At 41.2% G+C, this 24,229-nt stretch overlaps 1 protein-coding gene and 1 non-coding gene across 2 annotated transcripts in view; both read right to left on the reverse strand.

Annotated features, from left to right (window-relative positions):
* Positions 1 to 24,229, reverse strand: part of SMARCC1 (SWI/SNF related, matrix associated, actin dependent regulator of chromatin subfamily c member 1) — a 157,698-nt gene that overhangs the window by 32,921 nt on the left and 100,548 nt on the right. Inside the window, exons 22-24 of the mRNA XM_036266186.1 lie at positions 12,728 to 12,783; positions 10,905 to 11,019; positions 10,088 to 10,242 (exon numbers count right to left, since the gene is read on the reverse strand). Of these exons, the coding sequence (XP_036122079.1) occupies positions 10,088 to 10,242; positions 10,905 to 11,019; positions 12,728 to 12,783 (326 nt within the window). The remainder of the gene's footprint in view (positions 1 to 10,087; positions 10,243 to 10,904; positions 11,020 to 12,727; positions 12,784 to 24,229) is intronic.
* Positions 16,625 to 16,732, reverse strand: LOC118633711. The gene has a single exon (XR_004960251.1). It is a non-coding gene; the product is annotated as a U6 spliceosomal RNA (small nuclear RNA).

A 24,229-nucleotide genomic window follows, 5' to 3' on the forward strand; every position in this document is an offset into this window, starting at 1 on the left:
GGAAGCTAAGGAGTTACGCTTAAGAATGAACAGAAATTCCTGCATACTCACTTCTGAGGTAATAAAGACTGCTTCAAAATCTCAATCAAAGGTGCTAGAAAGTAACACCCAAATAACAAGGGTAATCCAGGAGGATAATGACCAAATTGCCATCTAGCTTCATCCAACTCAGCCCCCACCCCTTTAGAATTCTGTTAACACCACAGAAGAAGGCTGATTCGTTTATGCAGACTACCTCATTACCTTGAGCATCTAAATGTTTATATACATCTGACATTTAATAAAAAAAGCAGATCCTCCCTGGCCAGTTTGGCTCAGCGGTTAGAGTGTTAGCACTGAGACCAAAGAATCAAGGGTTCGATTCCTGGTCAAGTGCACGTGCCAGGGTTGCAGGTTTGATCCCTGGCCCCAGTGGGGGCCATGCAGGAGGCAACCGACGGATGTGTCTCTCTCACATCAATGTTTCTCTCTTCCTCCCCCTCTATCTAAAAAAAAATCAGTGGAAAAATATCCTCATGTGAGGATGAAAAACAAAAAAAGTAGATCCACGGAAGGTGTAGACATTGAACTTAGTAGTCAAGGACTTTAAAATGAGTTAAGATCACTGCCCTGGCCGGTTTGGCTCAGCGGTTAGAGCGTCCGCCTGCGGTCCGGAGAGACCCGGGTTCAGTTCCCGCTAAGGGCATGTACCTCGGTTGCAGTTTGTCCCCAGCCCTGGTTGGTCGTGCGGGTGGCAGCCACTCGATGTGGCCCTTTCACATCGATGTTTCCCTCTCTCTCCCTTCCTCTCTCTTCCTCCCACTCTGTCTGTACAAAAAAATGGAAAAATGTCCTCGGATGAGGATTAAAAAAAAAAGAGTTAAGATCACTGTATTTTAAGAAAATGTAGAAAAATATGGGTACAAAAAGAATTTCAACAATGAATATATACCTAACGATATAGGACTAAAATACATAATAAATAAAATAATAATTCAATGGTTAGGTTTAAAAGCAGAAGACTGGATTAGCAAAGTGAAAGACAGGCCAACAAAAAATATTCAAACTGCAGCAGAGAGAAAAGAATAAAAAAGAAAAACAGAATTAAGGATAAGACATAGGACACTGGCAAAATTTGTGTAAAGGGAATCACAAGAAAGGGTATTTATTTATTTATTTTTTTAAAGAAAGAGCAAGCTAGAAACATCAATGTGAGAGAGAAATATCAATCAGCTGCCTGCTACACGCCTCCTGCTGGGGATCAAGCCTGTAACACGGGCATGTGCCCTGACCAGGAATTGAACAGGACCTCTCAGTCCATGGGATGACACTCAATCCACTGAGCCACACTGGCCTGGTGCTACATGGCATTTTTTTAAATGTTGGAGAAAAAAAATAAGTGCCAACAAATATACCCATTGAATATCCACTTTAAAAATGAAGGTGAAACCAAGTCCTTTTAAGAGAAACAAAGGTCATTGCTAGCAGGCCTGCACAGTAAGAAATTTGAACAGGAGGAAAAGAACCTATTCCATTAAAGAAAACATTGACACGGAGAAATGATCTGAGAAGCAGTCAACAGGAAAAGGTGAATTATGTTCTATCATTCACTACTGAAGAAGTAGTAAAAATAATTTGGATTAAATTACAAAATTCAAGAATGCATCATGTAATCATTAGAAAAAAAACATTAAAATAATAACAAGAGTAGCCCTGGCCAGTTTGGCTCAGCGGTTAGAGGATCGGCCCACGAACCTGAGACCCGGGTTCGGTTCCCTCTAGGGGCACGTACCTCAGTTGCAGTTTGTCCGCAGCCCTGGTTGGGGTTGTGTGGGTGGCAGCTGGTCGATGTGTCTCTCTCACATCGATGTTTCTCTCTCTCTCCCCCACCCCCTCCTGTTCTATCTGAAGATAAATGCAAAAATGTCCTTGGGTGAGCATTAAAAAAAAAAAAAAAAGTATTTCAAAATAAAAAGTGGGAAGAAAACAAGCCTGTCCAAGGCTATACAGTATCATGTGGCAGTAAATGGATTAAAATACTGGTTTGAAGACTATAAGGTGACCTAAAAATGTGTGAGTTAGAAGAGATATTGAATAAGTGGTTGTCTAGGCAAATGCTATTTTACTACTGCATGCATTAAGGGTGGTTTGATTATGCTGAGAATTTAAATTAGTCCTTAATTAGATGTTTTAAAGTGTTCTTTTAATAGTTTTATATGAACTTGCCTTGTCTCCTACACGAAGAGTTTTCTGCCTCTGACACCCTGTGAATATTACTTCTCTCTTGTTAAGCTATATGGCACAAAGGTTAATAGAAAGGGAGGAGGGGAAGCTAGACTGCTTATTGCCTGTATAACCATGGCCTAGATGTTACCTTTCCTCATGTGTGAAACTAGAAAACAACTGTACCCATATCAGAATGGATGTGAGGACACACAATGTACTTAGAGCCTGGAACATAGCAGTTGGTTCATACTCATGAGCTGTAACACTGCTGATGCCCTGGGAGCCAGTTTTGTTGGAAGCCCCTCCTCTAACTGTACTGGGCCACTTTCAACACATCTTTAGACTCAGCATTAGACACCACTTCCTCTGGTAGCTTCCTTGCATCATGTCTCCCTTAGATCCATCACAGTACTTACTGTATTGCATCTATTCATTTGACTTTCACTCCCAAGGGCCAAGGCCTAGAAAGCTCAGATTTATGTGTGCCTGGCAATTTTATTTTATTTTATTTTTTTTCCTCACCCGAGGGCATGTTTCCATTTTTTGTACAGACAGAGTGGGAGGGAGAGAGAGGAAGAGAGAGAGAGGGAAACATTGATGTGAAAGGGACACATCGAGTGGCTGTCACCCACACGACCAACCAGGGCCGGGGACAAACTGCAACCGAGGTACATGCCCTTAGCGGGAACCGAACCTGGGTCTCTCTGGACGCAGGCGGACGCTCTAACCGCTGAGCCAAACCGGCCAGGGCGGTGCCTGGCAATTTTAGAAGGTGGGGAAATAAAGACTTGAGGTGAAGAGTAGAGAGGACAGGAGAAGAGGCAGCTTTTATCAAAAGCCTAGAATTTGCCTGGCCAGTGTGGCTCAGTGGTTGAGCATCGACCCATGCACCAACAGGTCATAGGTTCGATTCCCAGACAGAGCAAATGCCCAGGTTGAGGGTCCAATCCCCAGTGGGGGGCATATAGGAGGCAGCCAATCGATGTTCTCTCTCATCGATCTTTCTCTCTTTCCCTCTCCCTTCCCCTCTCTCTAGAAATCAATAAAAATTTAAATAAATTTAAAAAGCCTAGAATTCACCCGTGTTTGAGGTTAGAAGAGTCACTACGTATCTATAGAAGTAAATCCAGGCACTTGGGAGTGAAGGTTGAGAATATTACCAGTAAACCATGGCCTTTAAAGTAAATAAATAAATTTGAGTAAAAACTCAGGGAAAGCAAAATGAAATCAAAACTTGAATTTCTAAAGATTACGAGAGTTGATCCTTAAAGATTTATAGGATTATTCAGTCTGGCCTACAGTTAAAAGATTAAAAGAAAATATTTTTATTGATTTTTTGGAGAGAGAGGAAGGGAAAAAGAGATGGAAACATCAATGTGAGAGATATACATCGACTGGTTGCCTCCTGCACACCCCCTACTGGGAATCAAGCCCACAACCCGGGCATGTGCCCTGATCGAGAATCAAACCAGCAACCTTTTGGTGCACTGAGCCACACAGGCCGGGCAGAAAATTTTTAATAGGTATCAAAATTACCCCATATGAACTAGTCATTGGTGTGGGCTGAGTGGAAAGAGGAGAAAATAACTAATGTTGCACATTAAATTTGTTTTTTTCATATTTCAGTTCTTAATAACCACTCTTTCTTTGTACAATTATTGAAACCGAATGACTACGTGTTCTCATCTTTTGGAACAGCAGGCTTCTCTGAAGTGGCCTAGTTCTCTGTACTGTCTCCACTTCTGAATTTTGCTAACCGAAGCCTAGTGAATCTGTGAACATAGTATGTGTCCATCTCCTGTACTTCTAATGCTAGAGGAAGAGCCTCCTTTTGTTCATTTAACTTCCACAACTATTCACATTTTTACTGGTAAATTCTCATTTGAGAGAAGGCCACGCAGTCATTTATTTCTTTCCCAGAATAGCATACTTCCTGCTACCAAAACTCTTAAGAAATTTTCCTAATTTACAGATTTAGTGACATACACATTCCAAGTCAATCCAGAAGTCAAAGATTAGAATGCCGATTCTGAAGGAAATTACAAACCTTCACAGGGCCTTGAAGTGATTAAATGTTACCAAGCACTAGGCAAAAGTCGTTAATGTATCCAAATACCACTCAGTCTTAAAAGATGTTAAGAGTGAGACTTAATTATTGGCATACATTATGAGACTAAAGGGAAACACTAGGTTTATTAAGCACTTATTTCATTCTAGACACCATGGTGTGTTTTCATGCTGTTTCTTTTACATCTAATAATAAACTACCAAGAAACACATTATCTCCATTTTACATTGAATGAAAGTGAAGCTTAGAGAAGTTAAATATCTCACCAAGGGTTACAGTTAAGTGAACTGGGAATTAAAATCAGTTTTGAGGAGCGCCAAGTTAACAAAACTGGGCAGGAAGAAAGGTGACACACTGAGACTCAGGACCTGATTTAGGTAAAACCTTGGACCTCCAGCCTTAGCCTGATGTAATAGGATGAGACAATGGGATGTTTATTTTGCAAATAGGAGAAATGTATGTAATTTGTGACAAAAGGGCAGACTGTGGTGGATTAACGTGGCACACTTGCCATCTAGAGGTGTGGTCTTTGATGTCCTCATCTTGAATTTGGATAGAACCTCTGACTAGTAGAGTTGGGAAAACATGCAGTGCCAGGTAGGGGGTCCAAACCAGAAGACAGTGGCAAGTTCTTCTTGTTACTTGGGACACTTTTCTCTTAGTTATAAACAGCCACGTAAAAAGTGCAACTACTTTGATAACCAACCTAACATGAAGAAACCAAGAAAGTTTCTTGGGCTATGTGGACAGAGTGATGGCAGCCAGCCCCCAGGTAATCCAAGCATCAGGCACATAAGTGAAATCATCTCAGGCCCTTCACAGTAGCTCAGCTATGAGGTGAATACTCAGTGAACCTAGCCAGTGCCACATGGAGCAGAATTTCCCAGCTGAGTATGTCACTTGTAAAAATCTTGAAATATAATAAATGATTTTAAGCCACTAGGTGTTGCTAAAGCAGGAACACTGTCATTGCTCAAGCTGTGGACTCTGGAGAGGTCTGGCAACACTGGTAACCAGAGCCTTCCAGAACAAGGGCTAGAGAGAGCCCCAACCCTTCACAGACTGGCTTTATAAAACCTTAGAAGAATGATGAGATCTCAGAGTGTGCCACAGATATATGGAATGTAGGAGAATCAATCTAAAAAATAATCAATGATAACAAAAAAGTGGAAGTTCTAGCCAAGATGGCAGCACAGAAAAACAAATTAAGCCCTAGCCAGTTTAGCTCAGTGGTTAGAGTGTCGGCCTGTGGGCCAGGGAGTCCCAGGTTCAATTCAGGCCAAGGGCAACGTACCTCGGCTGTGGTTCGCCCCCGGCCCTAGTTGGGGTCATGCGGGTGGCAACGAATGGATGTGCCCCCCCTCACATCAATGTTTCTCTCTCTCTCTCTCTCTTCCTCCCCCCTTTCCGCTCTATCTGAAGATAAATGAAAAGAAAAAATATCCTAGAGTGAGGATTAAAAAAACAGAAAAACAAATTTAAAAAATAAAGAAAGAAGCAACTTGGTTGGAACAGAGCTGAGGTAAACTTCACATAACAAAGCACAGATTCTAGCTGGTATAATAGAAGAGGTTTCTATTTAAGTCATATAAGGTGAAAGTCAACAGAGCTAACTGTAGACAAACTGATCAAATAGTCAATTTTTTCTTATGTCTTTTCTTCCCAGTATCATAAAAGATATTATATCCATAATAAATGCATAGATACTCCATACAAGGTTTGAAGAGTATCCAAAGTGCATTTTCTTTATAGGTCACTCATTCTTATTTCCAATAACTGGGAACTCCAATAACTGAATTTCAATCAACGCTTACCTGGTAAAGCCACGTGATTAATGGGTGGGGAAGACCAGCCCACAGGCAGTATAAGGCACTAGAAATCAATACCAACTAATATCACACGCCTCAAATTAGCCTGACCAAATATAGCAGGCTAATTTTTAAGTTGATCATTTTGTATGGTCCACAAATGATGTTATAAATATCCAAATGGCCCTTGGCAGAAAAAAGGTTCCTGACCCTGGACTAAAAAGTATGTATAATAAAATTTTGCCTATCTCAAGAAACAAGTTCAGGCACTAGGGTGCAGGTACGAGGTACTTCTAAGGAGTGAAAAAAGAATCTTCCTGTTGCTCCAGAACTAAAATCCTGTTGCCATGAAGACAAACCTACCATAGCCATTGTCAGGTATGTGGGCATGGGGTGGAAGAAAAAAACGTCTGTGGTCTTGGTGACTTCTGCTATCCTGGGAGAACTAAATCCTACTGCTGCTGTAAAAAGAGAGCATGTTCTAGTTTCTGGAGGATCTAGTTTATTCCAGCAATAGTTCTGAACTCTTCCTTCCATCTAAATCTAAAACCCAGATGGAAAGAATCCAGAGCACCCAGCCAACAGGGTGCCTTCTCAAAGCGCCCACCACTCTTCAGATGGGTCAGCTCCCAGCTTGTCAGTAGGTGATACGCTACCTCAAGTTTCTCATTGACAAGCCAGGAAGCAGGCCCACCCCATGTGTTTTGGAGCTCGATCCTGAACCTCTAATTACCATTCCATGTCAGACTGTGACAAACAATTAAAATGTATCAAGGAAAACTCTTAATAACAAAGCTGTTTATAGACACAGAAAAACAAAAAGAGAGTAACAGAAACTTGGATTGGCTAGATAATTATACTAATTACAGTAATTTAAGTCAATTCCTTAGCCCTTAATTACCCTGGAGCACAAAAATGATGACATGTGCTATGAAATGTCAGATCCAGCTGTAAGTGGCACTGAACAGTTCATGGGTGCCAAGTCATATAGCACTAGCCTCTGTATCACTTGCACAGATTAGGAGAAAATGTAGATGTTTTGAGAATAAAATCTAAGTTCCCAGTTATTGGAAATAAGAATGAGTGACCTATAAAGAAAATGCACTTTGGATACTCTTCAAACCTTGTATGGAGTATCTATACTCCATAGGGCCAGGGAAATTGATCCATAAAAGCAGTTTCTCTGCACTGAAGGAGTCACACAGGTGTGGCAAGGTGGTCAGTAGTGCACAGAACACAAACCTTTGTGCCTTAAGTTGCACATATTAATAGCTCTGAGGTCATCATGTTTTCATCAGCTATAAAAACATAATGAAGCCTTCGTAAAACTTTTTATGGTAATCTACCAATTTCAGTTCCTTCTCCAGCAACCTATAGTGAAGTACACAGTGGTATAGAGGGAGAAAAAATGGAAAGGAAGAGCGAACCAAGCTCCGTGAGAGGGAAGTGTCCAAAAAACCCCACTGGAGATGAGAGAGACTGGGGTCTGTCTAGAACTGCAAGAAACATTTCAGGACAGACAGACAAGAAATAATGCTTGAGAACTGAGAAGGGTCCTGAGCATGAAAAACTGAATTCTAAAGTGTTTTAAATTCTAGCCGGAGAGAGATAAGGAGGTGATTTAATAAAGTATTGTACTCATATTTGTATTTTACAAAACACTTCTGCATATCATATTATTCCATTTATAGGAGAAACTATGCTGCTTGATGTGGGTGCTGCTTGTGAGTCCGTAAGTAGGTCTGGTCTGTGAACAATTCACTCATTTGAACATAAGTTATACTACAATAAAAACTGAAAAACAAAGAAGATTACTTAGGCTGAAGGACAGAGAATGGGATGCAAGAAACAGGCAACAGATGATAGGAGGCAACCCTAAGGCATAGTGAAAGGGCAAGGAATTATCAAATCAACTAAAGCAACACAAAAAGTTTTATTTGGTGCCCGGCCGGTGAGACTCAGTGGTTGAGTGTCGACCCACGCACTAAGAGGTCTGCCAATTCGATTCCTGTCAGGGCACATGCCCAGGTTGTGGGCCCAATCCCTAGTAGGGGGCATGTAGGAGGCGGCCAATCGATGTTCTCTCTCACCGATGTTTCTCTCTCTCCCCCTCTCCCTTCCTCTCTCTCTAAAATCAATAAAGAAAATTATAAAATAAAAAATTAGCCCTGGCCGGTTTGGCTCAGCGGTTAGAGCGTCGGCCTGCGGTCCTGAGAGACCCGGGTTCGGTTCCCGCTAAGGGCGCACACCTCGGTTGCAGTTTGTCCCCGGCCCTGGTCGGTTGGGCAGGTGGCAGCCACTCGATGTGTTCCTTTCACATCGATGTTTCTCTCTCTCTCTCTCTGTTCCTCTCTCTCCCTCCCACTCTACCTGAACAAAAAATGGAAAAATGTCCTCGGGTGAGGATAAAAAAAAAAAAAAAAAAAAATTATTTGGTGGCAGAACAACTATGGTAAATAAAAAAGTGGGAGTAGTCCAAGATGACCTGAGGCTACAGGTTTAGACTGGGTAGATGGCTGTGCTATGCCCTGAACAAGGACACAAAGAAGGGAAGCCCTCCTGGCCTCCAGCTTCTCATTTAGAAGATGAGAAGTCTTCCCAAGATAGTCCTTAAGGTCTGATGATAGTATGAATAAGAACTTGAATAGCTCAAAGACAAAGATAGGGAGACTAAAAAAAACACTTCCAAAGGAACAAAACCCAACAAATGTGAATAACACTCACTTAAACAAGTGATGTTCACCTCAGTACTCACTTAAACAAGAGAGCACCTCAAAAATTCCTAGAGGTGGGGGTGGGGGGTGCGGGCGGGGTGGTAGAGGAAGAGATGCCTAAAATTTCGCTAAAGAACTATGAAGGTGAGAGATTGGCAAGTATGAATAAGGGGGACCTCAAGCTACTGCAATAGTAACAACCAGCTAAGCATGAATGTGGCCTGGAAAAACCCCTTCCCCCACCATTGACACCTAATGTCCAATGGGTCAAAACAATGGTTTGGTGGTTTGAACTTGGTTATCTCCACTGATGAAACAGTTGGAGATGTAGTTTGCAGTAGCTGAGTGGGCTGGGGGAATTACAGACCATGAAGAACATCTTTACTAATGGAGGGAACAGCTCAAGACAAAATGATTAGGTATGTTCTAGTAACTACTTCTCAAAATGTGGTACCTGTAATGGAAGGAAATTACCTCAGAGGGTAAATTGGAGAAGGAGTAAAAAGGTTTTTTGTTTAAACGTTTTTATTGGTTTTTAGAGAGAGAGAGGAAGGGAGAGGGAAAGAGAGAGTAATATCAATGAGAGAAATCGGCTGACTCCTGCACACCCCTTACTTGGGATCGAGACTGCAACTTGGCCATGTAAGTGAACTGGTGACTCGTAGTGCATGGGTCAGTGCTTAACCACCGAGCCACAGCGGCTGGGCTGAAAGGTTTATTAAAACTACACATTCATGCCTGAAATGTTTTAAAATGCTACATTAACACAAAGCGAGGGAGATAACATTTTCTTTTCTTCTTAAATATGCTGTGAAGCCAATACTGTGTTATAAATAGAGAAAACCACCCTCAGAAAAGCTGGCAAATTCAAGAAGAAAAGAGCTATTTTTGGTTCCCTCGCTCTCCTTGCAGTCTGTAAGTGCAGGATCAAGTATTTATACAAGGAAACAGATTTTTGTCTTAAAAATCACAAATATTTCAATCTGGTAGAAACTGGAACAACAGTCCAAGTCAAGTTCTGCAGGCAAATTAGATTTCAAATTCTGCCTTCAACCTGCAGTCTTTGCAAGGCTGAACACCACCATGGCTGTGTCGAAGGCAGTCACCTTCAGGACCAGACCTACCTTTCCACCATTCTCCTGCCTGCGGGATTCTTCACCTAGAATACTATTCAAGCAAACAGTCATCTCCTTTTGGTTGTGAGACTCTTTCTACTACATGTTCCTAATAAACTAAAACAACACGACCATTCACAGCTTAAGCAAGCACTGGGAAAGGGCTGTCGGGCAAACCTTGGCTTTGGTTGCAGCTGAGGCAAGAGCAGCTGCTGCGGCTGTGGCTACATTTCCTTCAGAAATTTCATGTTCTACTTTCTTCTTCCCAATATCACTTTCTCTTTCTTTACAAGTATCAGTGAGTTCCTTGTTCTCTTCAGTTTCCTTTTCCTCTGAAAAAAACCAGAAAGCTTTATTAGCAGGGTGGCCAGTCTCAATAGCCATCTTACTTCTCACCTCTGCCACGTGACACACCAGGCTTGATGTTACAAAGGGATCTCAGTGCCTTTTTCTTCCTTTTAAGATTTTTGCTGAACCATTCCATGCATATAAGTGTGCCTCTATCTGAGATGAATTTTCTAAATAGTACGCTTTGTCTTGCCTTCATTTCTCTCAGCTCTGTGTGTAGTTCCCTTGGATATAAAGAAAAATTCAGGGGAATGAAGCCTTAAGACCAATGTGTCTGTTCATCAGTCAATGAAGTGCTCTGGGAAACCCCTGGATCGGAAGGAAATCAGAACCAAAAACAGCGCTTCCCTAAGCCTGAGCCAGGCAGAAGATCCGCTAGCAACGGATGCTGACACTGAATAGCAGGTCCATGTGGTGACCTCAGTGACACTGAACAACTTGTCTGTACACGACTGAAAACAAGGCAGCCACTAGCATTAGCCTTGGTGCCTACGCACAAAATAAAACTCAAAATGCACGTTTATTGTCACATTAAGAAACAAATTCAATATAAATGAGGAATTAATTTGACACAATTAAATGCCCCACATTTCTCCATTGGTTTTTAGTTACACATAATAAAGTCTAAAAAGTTTCCTCAAATTACCTGACTTGGTATCCTCACTAACTTCACTATCTTGTTCCTTCTCACTACTTTTTTCATTGTCTCCGTCTTGTGCTTTATCACATTCATCCATTTCATTTTCCCCTTTGTTTTCTGCCTGAAAAGGGTACAAAAGAAAAGAATGGGAAGTGAGGGGAAATATACCAGTGATATTATCATTGAATAACTAAAAGTTCTACTATTTTTGACAAGAAGTAGACTAAGATCAGAAGGGCCTTGGAGAGAAAAGCTGGAAAAGAAATTAATAAATTTACTGCCTCAACAGCTGAGTGCTCACAAGATAACACACCTCCAAAGGACATTTTCCCTGCCCTCTCTGCTTAAGGCCAGGGCTACAACGTCCAAAGGAATGTCAATGAATTTGTTTATAATATTTATTGGCTAAACAGAGAAATACTTAATAAATAAATACTCGATTTGATGTCCAAAAGGACCAAGAGCATTTAAAATGCACATTATCGCCCTGGCTGGTTTTGTTCAGCACTTACAGCATCAGCCTGCAGACCAAAGGGTCTTGGGTTTGATTCCTGGTCAAGGGCATATACACGAGTTGCAGGTTCAATCCCTGGCCCTGGTTGGGGTCGTGTAGGAGGCAACCAATTGATGTGTCTCTCTCACATCGATGTTTCTCCCTCCCTCCCTTCCACTCTATCTAGAAAATCAATAGAAAACTATCCTCAGATGAGGATTAAAATGAGCATTATCAGCCAAGAAGCAAGATGACATGCTGCTGAAATGAAAACTTGACAAAAACCCTGCAGCACAGCCATTTGCTAACGGTTTGCAGAAGGAGCCACAATAGATGATCAGTGAGCACATTCTGGAGACCACAAACTTTCATTCCTCTGGTAAGCATTTGGTATCATTTACCGAATCTGTAATTCCTGTGACCCTGGACAAATTTGTAACATCGCCTATAAAATGAAGAGACTATTACTGACTCGACGAGGCTGTTTTAGGAATTAATGACTTCATGAATGTAAAGAAAAAGACACAGTATTTGGAACACTGTAAGAACTGGAATTAATTTTCCTATCACCCTCATCCTCTCCATATTTATAAACAATTTTAAAACACCACATGTAATTAAGACCCAAATCCCTTCTTGTATCTATTAATTCAAATAGTGACTGACTGCTCATCATGGGTCCCTGATCTTGAAGAGGCTATAAGTCCACTCTGCTCAAATCACCTTGTGTTCAGGATCTCTGATGTGAGACAGGGAACGAGTCACGAGCACACTAGGCACTTTGATGCCTTCTGCACACTAGTTTTAGAGTCCTCCTCCCCTGCCAGCTGGAAACTTCGATTCACTATCCTCCATTTCATTCTTTCTAGTTCTACCTGTTTTTAAATAGAGTTCTACCTGTTTTTTAAAATCGACCTCAAGTGTCATCTTCTCACTAAACCTTTTCTAAATACTTTTCTACTGTCTGTTCACTCTCTTAGAAAATCCCAAATATTCTATTATTCTCTTCTGGTACAAGCATAAAACTTAAACACTACAATTAAATATTCATAAGAACTACAACTCCTATATTCACATTCCCAACTGTGCCTGAAGGGGTTGGTACAAAAGAAGAGGTCAGGAGTGAATAAATCTTCACCAAATGAATAAATGAAAAATGTTCTATAGTATGCTTTGTGAGAACTATACCTTAAACCAGCAAAGTCCAAATGGCTGATAGAATTATTTACAGTCCCCTGAGAGGGCCTAAAGGATAAAAATAAACCCAAACCATCATTCTCTGAAAGGCATGCTCTCTGTGGCTTTTCTGTTGTGGGAGAAATCAAAGAGACTTCACCTTTTCAGGTTGCTGACCATCAGTATCTGTTTCCATTTTTTCCTCTTCAGCTCCTTCTACAAACAATAAGAACAAGTAACATAATATAGAAAGAAGTTAAAGCTATTATATAGCTGTGAGAGTGTCTGAAATACAACTACACAAAATAATATGGATGAATCTCACAACCACACAGTTGGCATAAAAAGTGTAACATAAAACAACACATACTTTATGATTCTATTAATGTAAACAGGTGTTAGAAATCAGGACAGCATTAACCAGCGAAGGGTGCAAAGACAGAAAGCAGGTCCTGTGTGGGAGGGGCCTAGGTGCTAATCTGTTTCGTGATCTTGGGGCTTTTTAATTTGTGAAATGCAAGAGCTGCCCACGTAGGTGCTCCACTTCTCTGTATTTATAAAAATGAAAAGTTCACGTTCCGGTCAAGATGGCAACGTAGGGAAACGCGGTATTGTGTCCTCCCACAACCACATCCAAGTTACGACTAACCTACAGAACCACCACCATTCAAAACCGCCTGAAATCAAGCTGAAGCCCTACAACTACAAAAGTAAAGCAGCAGCTGCATCAAGACTGGCAGGAGGGGCAGAGGAGCTGGTCCCACACCCACGTGTGGCAGATAAAAATTAGAAGGACACCTCAGCTGGGAAGGTCCTCTCTGAGGACCGAGGGGTCCCCGTTCCACACCAGGCGCCCAGCTCAAGGTTCAAGTGCCAGGGAGAGAAGTCCCTATAACTTCTGGCTGGAAAAACCAGCAGGAACTGACGCTCAGGGAGGCTGAGGCGGCGGCGGCTGGAGCCCCAGGCAGCTCCTCTTAAAGGGCCCGCGCACGGACTTATTGGACTCTCTCCCTCTAAGCTTGGATGGGAGGCAGTTTGAGGGGCACCAGAGACACACAGGGAAGAACTGAGCTGTTTGGCACTGGAGCGAGGGCTGGAGAGGGGGCTTTCTCTGGGACAGACGTGCTGTCAGAGGCCTTTGTTCCTTTGGTGAGCCCTTCCCTGGGGTGGCAGACAGCGCCAAATCTGGGACTCCAGCAACCTGGCTCACACTGGTAGCCCCGCCCTGGTGATTCCCTGAGGGCTCGCCCCCCCTCCCCCAACTTTCAGGCCCACCTAAGCTGTTGCCAGCTGGTTAACTACAGGATTGGTCTGTCTTGGATCCTGCTTCGTTTTCCGAAATTCTTTCAAACAAGCAGCATCTGGTCTCAGCTAGCCCCATACCTCTCGTTAAGTAATACACAGAAACAAACACGGGGGAGCCAAAATGAGGAGACAAGAAACAACCTAAACAAAAGAACAGAACAAAACTCCAGGAAATGAACTAAACAAAATGGAGATAAGCAACCTAAGAGATGCTGAGTTCAAAATACTGCTCATAAGGATGCTCAATGAACTTAGTGAGAACCTCAGTAAACTTAGTGAGGGCCTTAAGCGCATAAAAAAGGAGCAGTCAGAAATGAAGGATGCACAGTCAGAATGAAGAAGGCATTAACTTAAATAAAGAATAATTTACACAGATTCAATAGTAGAGTACGTAAAGCCAAGAAGCAAACCATCGATTTGGAATCTAAGGAAGCAAAAAACACGCAATCAGAACAGCAAAAAGAAAAAAGAAGCCAAAAAAGTGAGGATAGTGTAAGGAGCCTTTGGGACAACTTCAAGCATGCCAACATTTGCATCCTGGGGGTGCCAGAAGGAGAAGAGATAGAACAAGAAATCGAAAACCTGTTTGAAACAATAATGGCAGAAAACTTTCCTAACTTGGTGAAGGAAACAGACATACAAGTCCAGAAAGCACAGAGAGTCCCAAACAAGATGAACCCCAAGAGGCCCACACCAAGACATAACATCATCAAAATGCAAAAGGTTCAAGACAAAGAAAGAATCTTAAAAGCAGCAAGAGAAAAGCAGTTAGTTACTAATAAGGGAGTTCCCATTAGACTGTCAGCTGATTTCTCAAAAGAAACTTTGCAAGTCAGAAGGGAGTGGCAAGAAATATTCAGAGTGATGAAAAGCAAGAACCTACAACCAAGATTACTCTATCCAGCAAAGCTATCATTTAGAATCAATGACCACATAAAGAGTTTCCCAGACAAGGAAAAGCCAAAAAAGTTCATCACCATCAAACCATTATTATATGAAATGTTGAAGGGTCTTCTTGAAGAAAAAGATAAAAAATATGAACAAACAAATGGTAATGAATACAGAGCTATCAACAATTAAATCTACAAACAAAATGAATAAGCAGAACAGAAACATTCTCATAGATACAGAGAACATTTTGTTGGTTGCCAGATGGGAGGGGAGATGGGTGAAAAAGGTGAAAGGATTAAGAAATACAGCCCTGGCCGGTTTGGCTCAGCGGTTAGAGCGTCGGCCTGCGGTCCACAGGGACCCAGGTTCGGTTCCCACTAAGGGCATGTACCTTGGCTGCAGTCTGTCCCCGGCCCTGGTTGGTTTGTGTGGGTGGCGGCCACTCGATGTGTCCCTTTCACGTCGATGTTTCTCTCTCTTCCTCTCTCTCCTTCCCGCTCTATCTGAGTAAAAAATGGAAAAATGTCCTCGGGTGAGGATAAGAAAAAAAAAGAAATACAAATTGGTTGCTAGACTGACTGACAAACCTCGAAGGGAAGGGGGGTTTGGGGGATGGGAAGAAATAAACCAAAGAACTCATATGCATAACCAATGGACACAGACAATAGTGTAGGGAAAGGCAGGAGGGGGGCAGGACTGGGGAAGAGGGGGTTAATAGGGGGAAAATGAGGAACATCTGTAATACATTCAACGATAAAGATAAGTTTTAAAAAAATTAAAAGTTGATAAATTTTAAGTAAAATAGGAAAAAAGTTTCGGTTTTTATTTAACAGGCAATGAGTACATACATTCTGCGTCAGGCACTAGAGAAACAATGCTGATCTAGATATTTGCTAGAACTCGAGAGCATCATATTCTGGCTGGAGGACACACACCACCATGGATGCTTTGAGAAGCAAAGAGGGTACAACTGTCTCATTGGGAAAGATAAATAATTGCATAATCATTTCCTAGGCAGACACGGCTGGGTGTTATATGTATAGAAAGAGACAAAAAGACGTAAGGGTGCAGGGGAAATATAAGTCATTGGTGATGCCTAGAAAAGGGAGGGCAGAGCCCTGGCCAGTTTGACCAGTGGTTAGGGCGTCGGCCTGCGGACCAGAAAGTCCCGGGTTCGGTTCCCACTAAGAGCACGTACCTTGGTTGCAGTTTGTCCCCAGGCATGTGGGTGGCAACCAATGTGTCTCTCTCACATCGATGTTTCTCTCTCTCTTCCTCCCTCTCACCCTCCTGCTCTATCTGAAGATAAATACAAAAATGTCCTCGGGTGAGGATGTGAAAAAAAAGAAAAGGGAGGATAGAGAGAACAGATGTCAGAGAGGCAGATTAGGCCACATAATGAAGAGCCCTGAATGTGTTGCTAAGGCAGTGAACTATATCCTATAAATTAAAAGTTAATGAGAACTTAAAAAATTTTCAATTACAGTTGACATTCAATATTTATATATATATATACATATATATATATATATGCATGTGTGTGTGTGTGTGTGTGTGTGTGTATATATTTCTCACCCCGAGGACATTTTTCCATTTTTTTGTTCAGATAGAGCGGGACGAAGAGAGAGAAACATCGACGTGAAAGGGACATATCGAGTGGCTATCTCCTGCACAACCCAACCAGGGCCAGAGACAAACTGCAACTGAGGTACGTGCCTTTAGCAGGAACCAAACCCGGGTCTCTCTGGACCACAGGCCAATGCTCTAACCTCTGAGCCAAACTGGCCAGGGCGACAGTCAATATTATATTAATTTCTGGTGTACAGTATAGTGGTCAGACATTTACATAATTTGTGAAGTGAAGAAATACGGAACGCTTTCAAACTTGCGTGTCATCCTTGCAAGGGCCATGCTACTCGTCTCTGTATTGTTCCAATTTTAGTACATGTGCTGCCACCAAAGTAAGCATGATTTCAGAACTTTACAAAAACAAATATTTCCTATAAAGTTAAATGTATTATCCTGTTGTGAACAATAAGACTAACAATATTTATACTCAATGAGAATATGTAAAAATACTTCAAATGTTTGAAACTAACATTGTTAAAGTTAATCGACAGAAAAAAATCTCCCTTTCTCTCTCTCTTTTTTTTTTTTTTTAATCCTCATCCGAGGACATTTTTCCATTTTTTGTACAGACAGAGTGGGAGGGAGAGAGAGGAAGAGAGAGAGAGAAACATTGACGTGAAAGGGACACATCGAGTGGCTGCCACCCGCACGACCAACCAGGGCTGGGGACAACTGCAACCGAGGTACACGCCCTTAGCGGGAACCGAACCCGGGTCTCTCGGGACCGCAGGTCGACGCTCCAACCGCTGAGCCAAACCGGCCAGGGCCCTTTCTCTAATTCTTGAAAATAAATGAAATCAGATTATCTTGCCTCCAGAGTTAAGGCTGTCTAGGGGCTCCAAGGGATATAATATTTTGGGACATTGTGAATCTCACATAAAGTAGAAGAGCTTTTAAGGATCATCACCTTCTGAAATATGTCAAAAGCCTCCAGTACCAGAAGTAGGACCAAAGTATGAAAAAAAGTAGGGCCAGGACCTGAGCATTTGTTTGGGGATTTGGAGGGGCAGGGTCACTGAGACATAGTTGCCTGAGAAAGCTGAGCCATGGATGAGCCAGGTTCAGGGCAGAGAAAGCAAGCATGGGACTTCTACACAAGGCTGGCACAAGTGGAGTCACTGTGATCTCAAGCCAGAGGCAACCCCTGGCTACAAGAAGCAGAATCCTCTGCAGGCAGTTTTTTCCATTCTAATTTTAGCCAAAAGATGTCCAAGTGATGAGCTCACAAACAGCAAACACCAAAAAAGGAAGCCACTAAAATGGAAACATTAACCAACAGATTCAGAATCCAAGGAGTGCCAATATGAGATCTCTCAGATCCTGATTCTAGAATAGCCATGGATGCAATATGTAAATAAATAAAACAGAATTGCAAAGATCTCTAATAAAAATGAGAATACTGGAGGTAATCATTTAAGATTTAAAAAATAATCAAGAGACAAAAGCAGTGTAAACAAGGTTACAAAACTGTAAAACATATCTAAAGAAATGCTCCATATATAGGACCAGAACATGGAAAATACGTTAGGGAAGAAAAAATAGATGCCAGGCAAAAATGAATCCAAGGAATGGTTGCCTTTCCATAATATTAGTCAATACAAGTTAAGAATAGAGCATCATTAGGAATAGACAGTAACAACATAATGAAGATTTAATTCATCAGAAAATTATTAATTATTTATACTGTTAAGAATCTAATAAAAGAATATCAACAAAATGACATGGAGAAATGAAAATGTACATCACAGTGGGGGATTGGAAGATATTTCTGTCAATTAAGATATTCAGGGCATTGCCCTGGCCAGTTTGGCTCAGCGGTTAGAGCGTTGGCCTGCGGTCCGGAGAGACCCGGGTTCGGTTCCCGCTAAGGGCACGTACTTCGGTTGCAGTTTGTCCCCGGCCCTGGTTGGTCGTGTGGGTGGCAGCCACTCGATGTGTCCCTTCACATCGATGTTTCTCTCTCTCTCTCTCCCTCCCACTCTATCTGTACAAAAATGGAAAAATATCCTCGGGTGAGGATAAAAAACAAAAAAAAACAAAAGATATTCAGGGCATGGCCTGGCTGGTGTTGCTCACTGGTTGAGCGTCAAACCATGCACCAAGTCGCTGGTTCGGTCAGGGCACATGCCCAGATTGTGGGCCCAGTCCCCATTGGGGGCCATGCAGGAGGCAGCCAACTGACGTTCTCTCTCATTGATGTTTCTCTCTGTCTCCCTCTCCCTTCCCCTCTCTCTAAAATCAATAAAGAAAAAAAATTAATAAAAAAAAAAAGATACAGAGCACGTGATCACAGCAAGATGGTTCTAACGTATATGTGTAGAATTCTATACCCAGAAATTAAAGAATACATATACACACAATAATTTCGGCTCACATGAAACATTTAATAAATACTGATCACAAATTAAGTCATAAAACAAGTTTTTGCAAATTTCAAAAAGTCAATGACATTTTCTCATCAAATTCTCTCACCATAATACAATGAACTTAGAAGTTTCAGATATACAGATAAATTTCTCTGTCCTTGGAAATTTAACTAAGAATTAGTAAAAGTAACATCTAGAGGGAAATAAATGTAAAGGCTTACATGAGAAAAAAAGATTCCAACTTTATAAACTGTGTATGTCCTTCATAAGAAAGCAGAACAAGCTGGAGAAACCCAAAACTCTAATTCAAAAGAATATATGAACCTCTATGTTCATTGCAGCATTATTTAAAATAGCCAAGATATAGAAGCAACCCAAGTGCCCATCAATAGACGAGTGGACAAAAAAGCTGTGGTACATATATACAGTGGAATATTACTCAGCCACAAGAAAATATATAATCTTACCATTAATGACAGCATGGATGGACCTAGAGAGTATTATGCTAAGTGAAATAAGTCAGACAGAGAAAGACAAATACCACATGATTTCACTTATATATAGAATCTAAAGACCAATATAAAGGAATGAACAAAAAACAGAAACAGACTCACGAATAGAAAGAACAGACTGATAACGGTTGCCAGAGGGGAGGGGGGTTGGGCTGGGTGAAAAAGGTGAAGGAATTAAGAAGTACAAATTGGTGGTTAAAAAACAGCCAAGGGAATGTAAAGCACAGCATAGGGAATATAGTCAGTAACATGGGGTGGAGGACAAAAATAGATCTACAGTTGTTTGTGTGGAAAATAATACAATAATTAAATAATACAAGAATAAATTATGTTTCATTAACTCACATCTGTAAACCTACTTTTGTTCCACCCTGTATTTTAATAACTACATACAGGACCAGGTGGGTACTGGAAATATCAAGGGGAACACTTTGTAAATTATGATTTTTCTAATCATTATGCTGTACTCTTGAAACTAACACAAAATAATATTAAATATAAACTGTAATTGACAGAATTAAAGACAAAAGAGAAGGCACAAATTAATTAGAAATGGGAAAAGGTCATAACTTTTTTTTTTTTTATCCTCACCTGAGGACATTTTCCCATTTTTTGTTCAGATATAGTGGGAGGGAGAGAGACGGAGAGAGAGAGAAAGAGAGAGAGAGAGCGCGCACACGAAACATCGACGTGAGAGGGGACACATCGAGTGGCAGCCACCCACACAACCCAACCAGGGCCGGGGACAAACTGCAACCGAGGTACGTGTCCTTAGCAGGAACTGAACCCGGGTCTCTCCGGACCGCAGGTCGATGCTCTAATCGCTGAGCCAAACTGGCCAGGGCGAAAGGTCATAACTTGATAAAGTGAAGGTCAAAAGGAAGTGACAAAGAACTCTGAAAAAAACTTTATGCCAAATATGCCAAATAAAATGTAAAGATTAGATTAAATGAATAAATTATTAGAAAATCCTGTGTACCAAATAGATTCAAGAGGAAAAAGAAAAACAAGCCCTGAAAAAGAGGTCCTAAATAATCCCTAGCTCCATCTCCCACAGATGCAATACAGATACCCTTAATTGGCTCTGAGCCTTCTCCCTCCCTTTTTGCCCCATGCCACCAAACTCGGGTTAGTGTGAGATATCTATGTCTTTTTTACCTTTATGAGAAAGTTGAGCCAAGTTCCTGTCTGTCATCCACCAGTCTACACCTCTTTCCTTCATGATCATCACCCCTTTCTCCTAGGCTTCTGCAATGAAGCTCCATTTCCCAAGAGTGAAGGGAGCTGGGAGAGTTAGCTATGAGGATAAAAATAAATGCCTGCAATATATCTGCCTTCAATGAAGTACGTTATGAATAATAATGAAGCTCCCTGTGAGTATTTGCAGGAGCTCTCCACTTCCTGCACATCGCCTGTAAACCACCAGCAGTTACTTTCTAAACGAGGCTGAATTAGTTACTTCTCTCCTTTGGTGACTTCCCAACGTTTACCAGGTAAAAGTTCTTCAAAATCACCCCAACATACAGCTGCACTTGGCCACAGCACCTGCTCCTGATAGATTTCTTCATATTAATTCTAGAATATGTCATTCTTTTTTCCTTTGTCATTATTGTTAAAAAGGTCGCCCTCCATTGCGGAGGAGCCCTCCCTACGTGACCTAAACCTGTGTTTCCTGTACATGTGCCTCTACCTATACCTGTGTTTCTTTTTTTTAAATATTTTTTCTTTATTAATTTTAGAGAGAGAAAAAGGGAGAGGGAGAGAGAGACAGAAACTTCAATGAGAGAGAACACTGACTTGCTACCTCCTACATGCCCCCCACTGGGGATCGGGTCCACAATCTGGACATGTGCCCTGACTGGCAATCGAACCTAGGACCTCTTGGTGCATGGGTCGACCCTCAAACACTGAGCCACACTGGCTGGGCTGTGTTTCTTTTTTTTAATAATAATATCTCCCTACAAAAAACTGCACATTTAAGGACAGGGTGTTTGTTTAATTTAACGATTCACAAAGTGTGGTCTAGGTACCCTGGAGGTCCCCAAGGTCAAAACTATTTTTGTGTGTGTGTGTGTGTGTGTGTACAAGCCCCTAGTGGGAACCGAACCTGGGACTCTCTGGTCCACAGGCCGATGCTCCAACCACCGAGCCAAACCCGCCAGGGCCAAAACTATTTTCATAGCCACACTAAGATGCCATAGTGCACAAGAGTCAGGTGTGGCTTCCCCGAGGCTCCAGGATGAAGGATTTATTTGGTCAGCAAAAGGAATGTGCACCTCTGTGCCATTTCTGTCAAGTTTCTCAGTTTTAATTTCTAATATCATAAACATCAATATATAATCCAAATAAACAGAAGCATCTGGGATGCCAAAATATTTTTAAAGCGTCAAAGAAATCCTGACCAAAAAGTTTGAGAACTACTAGTCCAATCATTTTTGTCTTCTCAGGGAAGAACAGAATGAGGCCCATTGTAGGAACTCAGTCAACACTTCTGGTCAATTCATTCCCTGTATTTAAAGTTGAAGCATTCCATAAAGCTGGCAATACAGACTCTGACCAAGATCATGAGCCTCGCAAAAACACTCTAAAACCTAGCTCCAACCTGCCTTTGCAGGCTGTGCTCCTTCCACATCCTTATTTGAACTTTGTATTGTGGCAAGCCCGGTTTACTTCCCTCCCTCTGAACAACCTTCCATTTCCAACCCTGTTCTCATTTTTCTATAAAACCAAAGACTTGCTCTGATTTGGCTCAGTGACATCTTAAACCCCTTTTCAACATTCAGCTCAAATTCTACTTACTTTGTAGTCTTCCTCCGTCTAAAATTACATGTCCCCTTGTGTTGATTCTTATAGCGCTTCCTATGTACAGTCCTCCTTGGACAAGTAATAGCATGCTTCTTCATTATGTCCCCAATCCTCAAACACAGAATTATTTTTCCATGTATGTATACCTCATCACAAAAAATACCCCAATTATTACCTGTGTTTTATATAACTGACCATAGGAAGAGATCTATATAAAGTAACCAAAATGCCTAATATGATAGAATAGTCCCCCCAAAATGGCAGAAAACTGTATGCTATAATGGAAGCCAATTTCTTTCTAAAAGTACACATCCTACCATATAGTCCTTAGGCAAGTCACTTAAATCCTACCCAATATCAACTTGTCTTTAGAAGTTAAATGTCCATTGTAAGTTGCTCAGAAGTTTGAATCTGTATTTTTATTGTTGCTGTTAACCCTCACCTGAGGGCATTTTTCCATTTATTTTTTAGAGAGAGTGGAAGAGAGAGAGAAAAAAACATCAATATGCGAGAGACATTGATTGGTTGCCTCCTGCACAATCCAACCGGGGCTGGGATCCAGCCTGCAACCCAGCCATGTGCCCTTGACCATAATCAAACCTGTGAACCTTCAGTCTGAGGGCTGATGCTCTACCAGCTGAGCCAAACTGACCAGGGATTGAATCTGTATTTTAATTAATACCCCTTGAAATAGATCTGAAAGAGCCCTTCAAATGTAACATGACAGAAGAAAGAAGCCCATTCTACGTAATGTAAGTCTGATAAACAAATACTGTTCCATTGTTTTCTTAGGATCACTGGCCTAGTGTGTCTTCACACATGGTGTTTTAGAAGTGCCTTATTTAAAAAATGTTATGGAAATCCTCATGGGGAGAAGAATGAGGCAATTTATATTATACAAATAGTATCTGAAGCAAAAAATGGAACAATCACTTATGGGCTTTAAGTTCCTAGAAAGTCACCTTTTTAATATTATCATTGTCAGGAATGATTAGTTGGGTTCCTCTACACAGAGCTGTGACAAATGGCACAGGATGCACTCCATGGAGTCCTGTATTCCACAGGGTGTTAAGTAGCTCAGTGGAAAATCCACTCATTGATATAAAAGCATCAGTTAACTCAATCTCTCAAGTTCTCTAAACCAGAATTAAGATAGACAGTAAATCTATTCAGCAACAAAAAACAATAGTTAAGGTCAGAAAATATAAATGAGGGTTACAATAACAAGTCTTAACAGACTCTTGAATATGCATGCACATTCTACCTTTGAGGGAGGAAGTAATCTAAAAAGGGGTTAAGATTCACTGTATTATGATAGTTATGAAGAAAAATGTCCATATTACTAGGAGATGCATACTGAATTATATAGGGTGCATGGAATCATGATGTCTACAATTTACTCTGAAATAATTCACCAAAAACATTAAAATAAAAATCAATGATTTAGATTTCTAGATAGATAAAAATAGCAAAGTTGAACCTTACTAGTAGGTATATGAGATTTCGCTGTGCTTATACTATCAACATTTCAGTATGTTGGCCATAAGTAAACAGGTTATCAGAAAGGCGATTTTCACCCTAGCTGGTTTGGCTCAGTGGTTAGAGTGTCAGCCTGCAGATGCAGATAGAAAAATCGTGGGTTTGATTCCTGCCCAAGGGCACATACCTGAGTTGCAGCTTTGCTCCCGGGCCTGAAAGATGTGTCTTTCTCGCATGATGTTTTCTCTCTCTCCCTCCCTCCCTTCCACTCTATCTAAAAATCAATGAAAAAATATCCTCAGGTGAGGATTAATAATAACAAAAAGGCAACTTTGTATTGAATGTAAACTGTTATTGGGAAAAAAAAAAAAAAAAAAAAGAAGGCTATTTTGTTTAGATTCCAGGTCAAATAAAGAAAAATTTAGTACCGGGCCAGTGTTGCTCAGTGATTGAGTGTCAATTCATGCACCAAGAGGTCACCGGGTTTGATTCTCGGTCAGGACACATGCCCAGGAGATGTGGGCCCGATCCCCAGTGGTGGGCATGCAGGAGGTGGCCAATCAATGTTTTCTCTCATCAGTGTTTCTATCTCTCTCTCCCTCTTCCTTCCTCTCTAAAAATCAATAAAGAAAAAGACAAAGAAAAATTTGGTAAAGAACCTTAATGAAAAGCCTT

Source organism: Molossus molossus, unplaced genomic scaffold (genome assembly GCF_014108415.1).
Source record: "Molossus molossus isolate mMolMol1 unplaced genomic scaffold, mMolMol1.p scaffold_m16_p_18, whole genome shotgun sequence".
In the NCBI taxonomy this organism is placed as follows: Eukaryota; Metazoa; Chordata; class Mammalia; order Chiroptera; family Molossidae; genus Molossus; species Molossus molossus.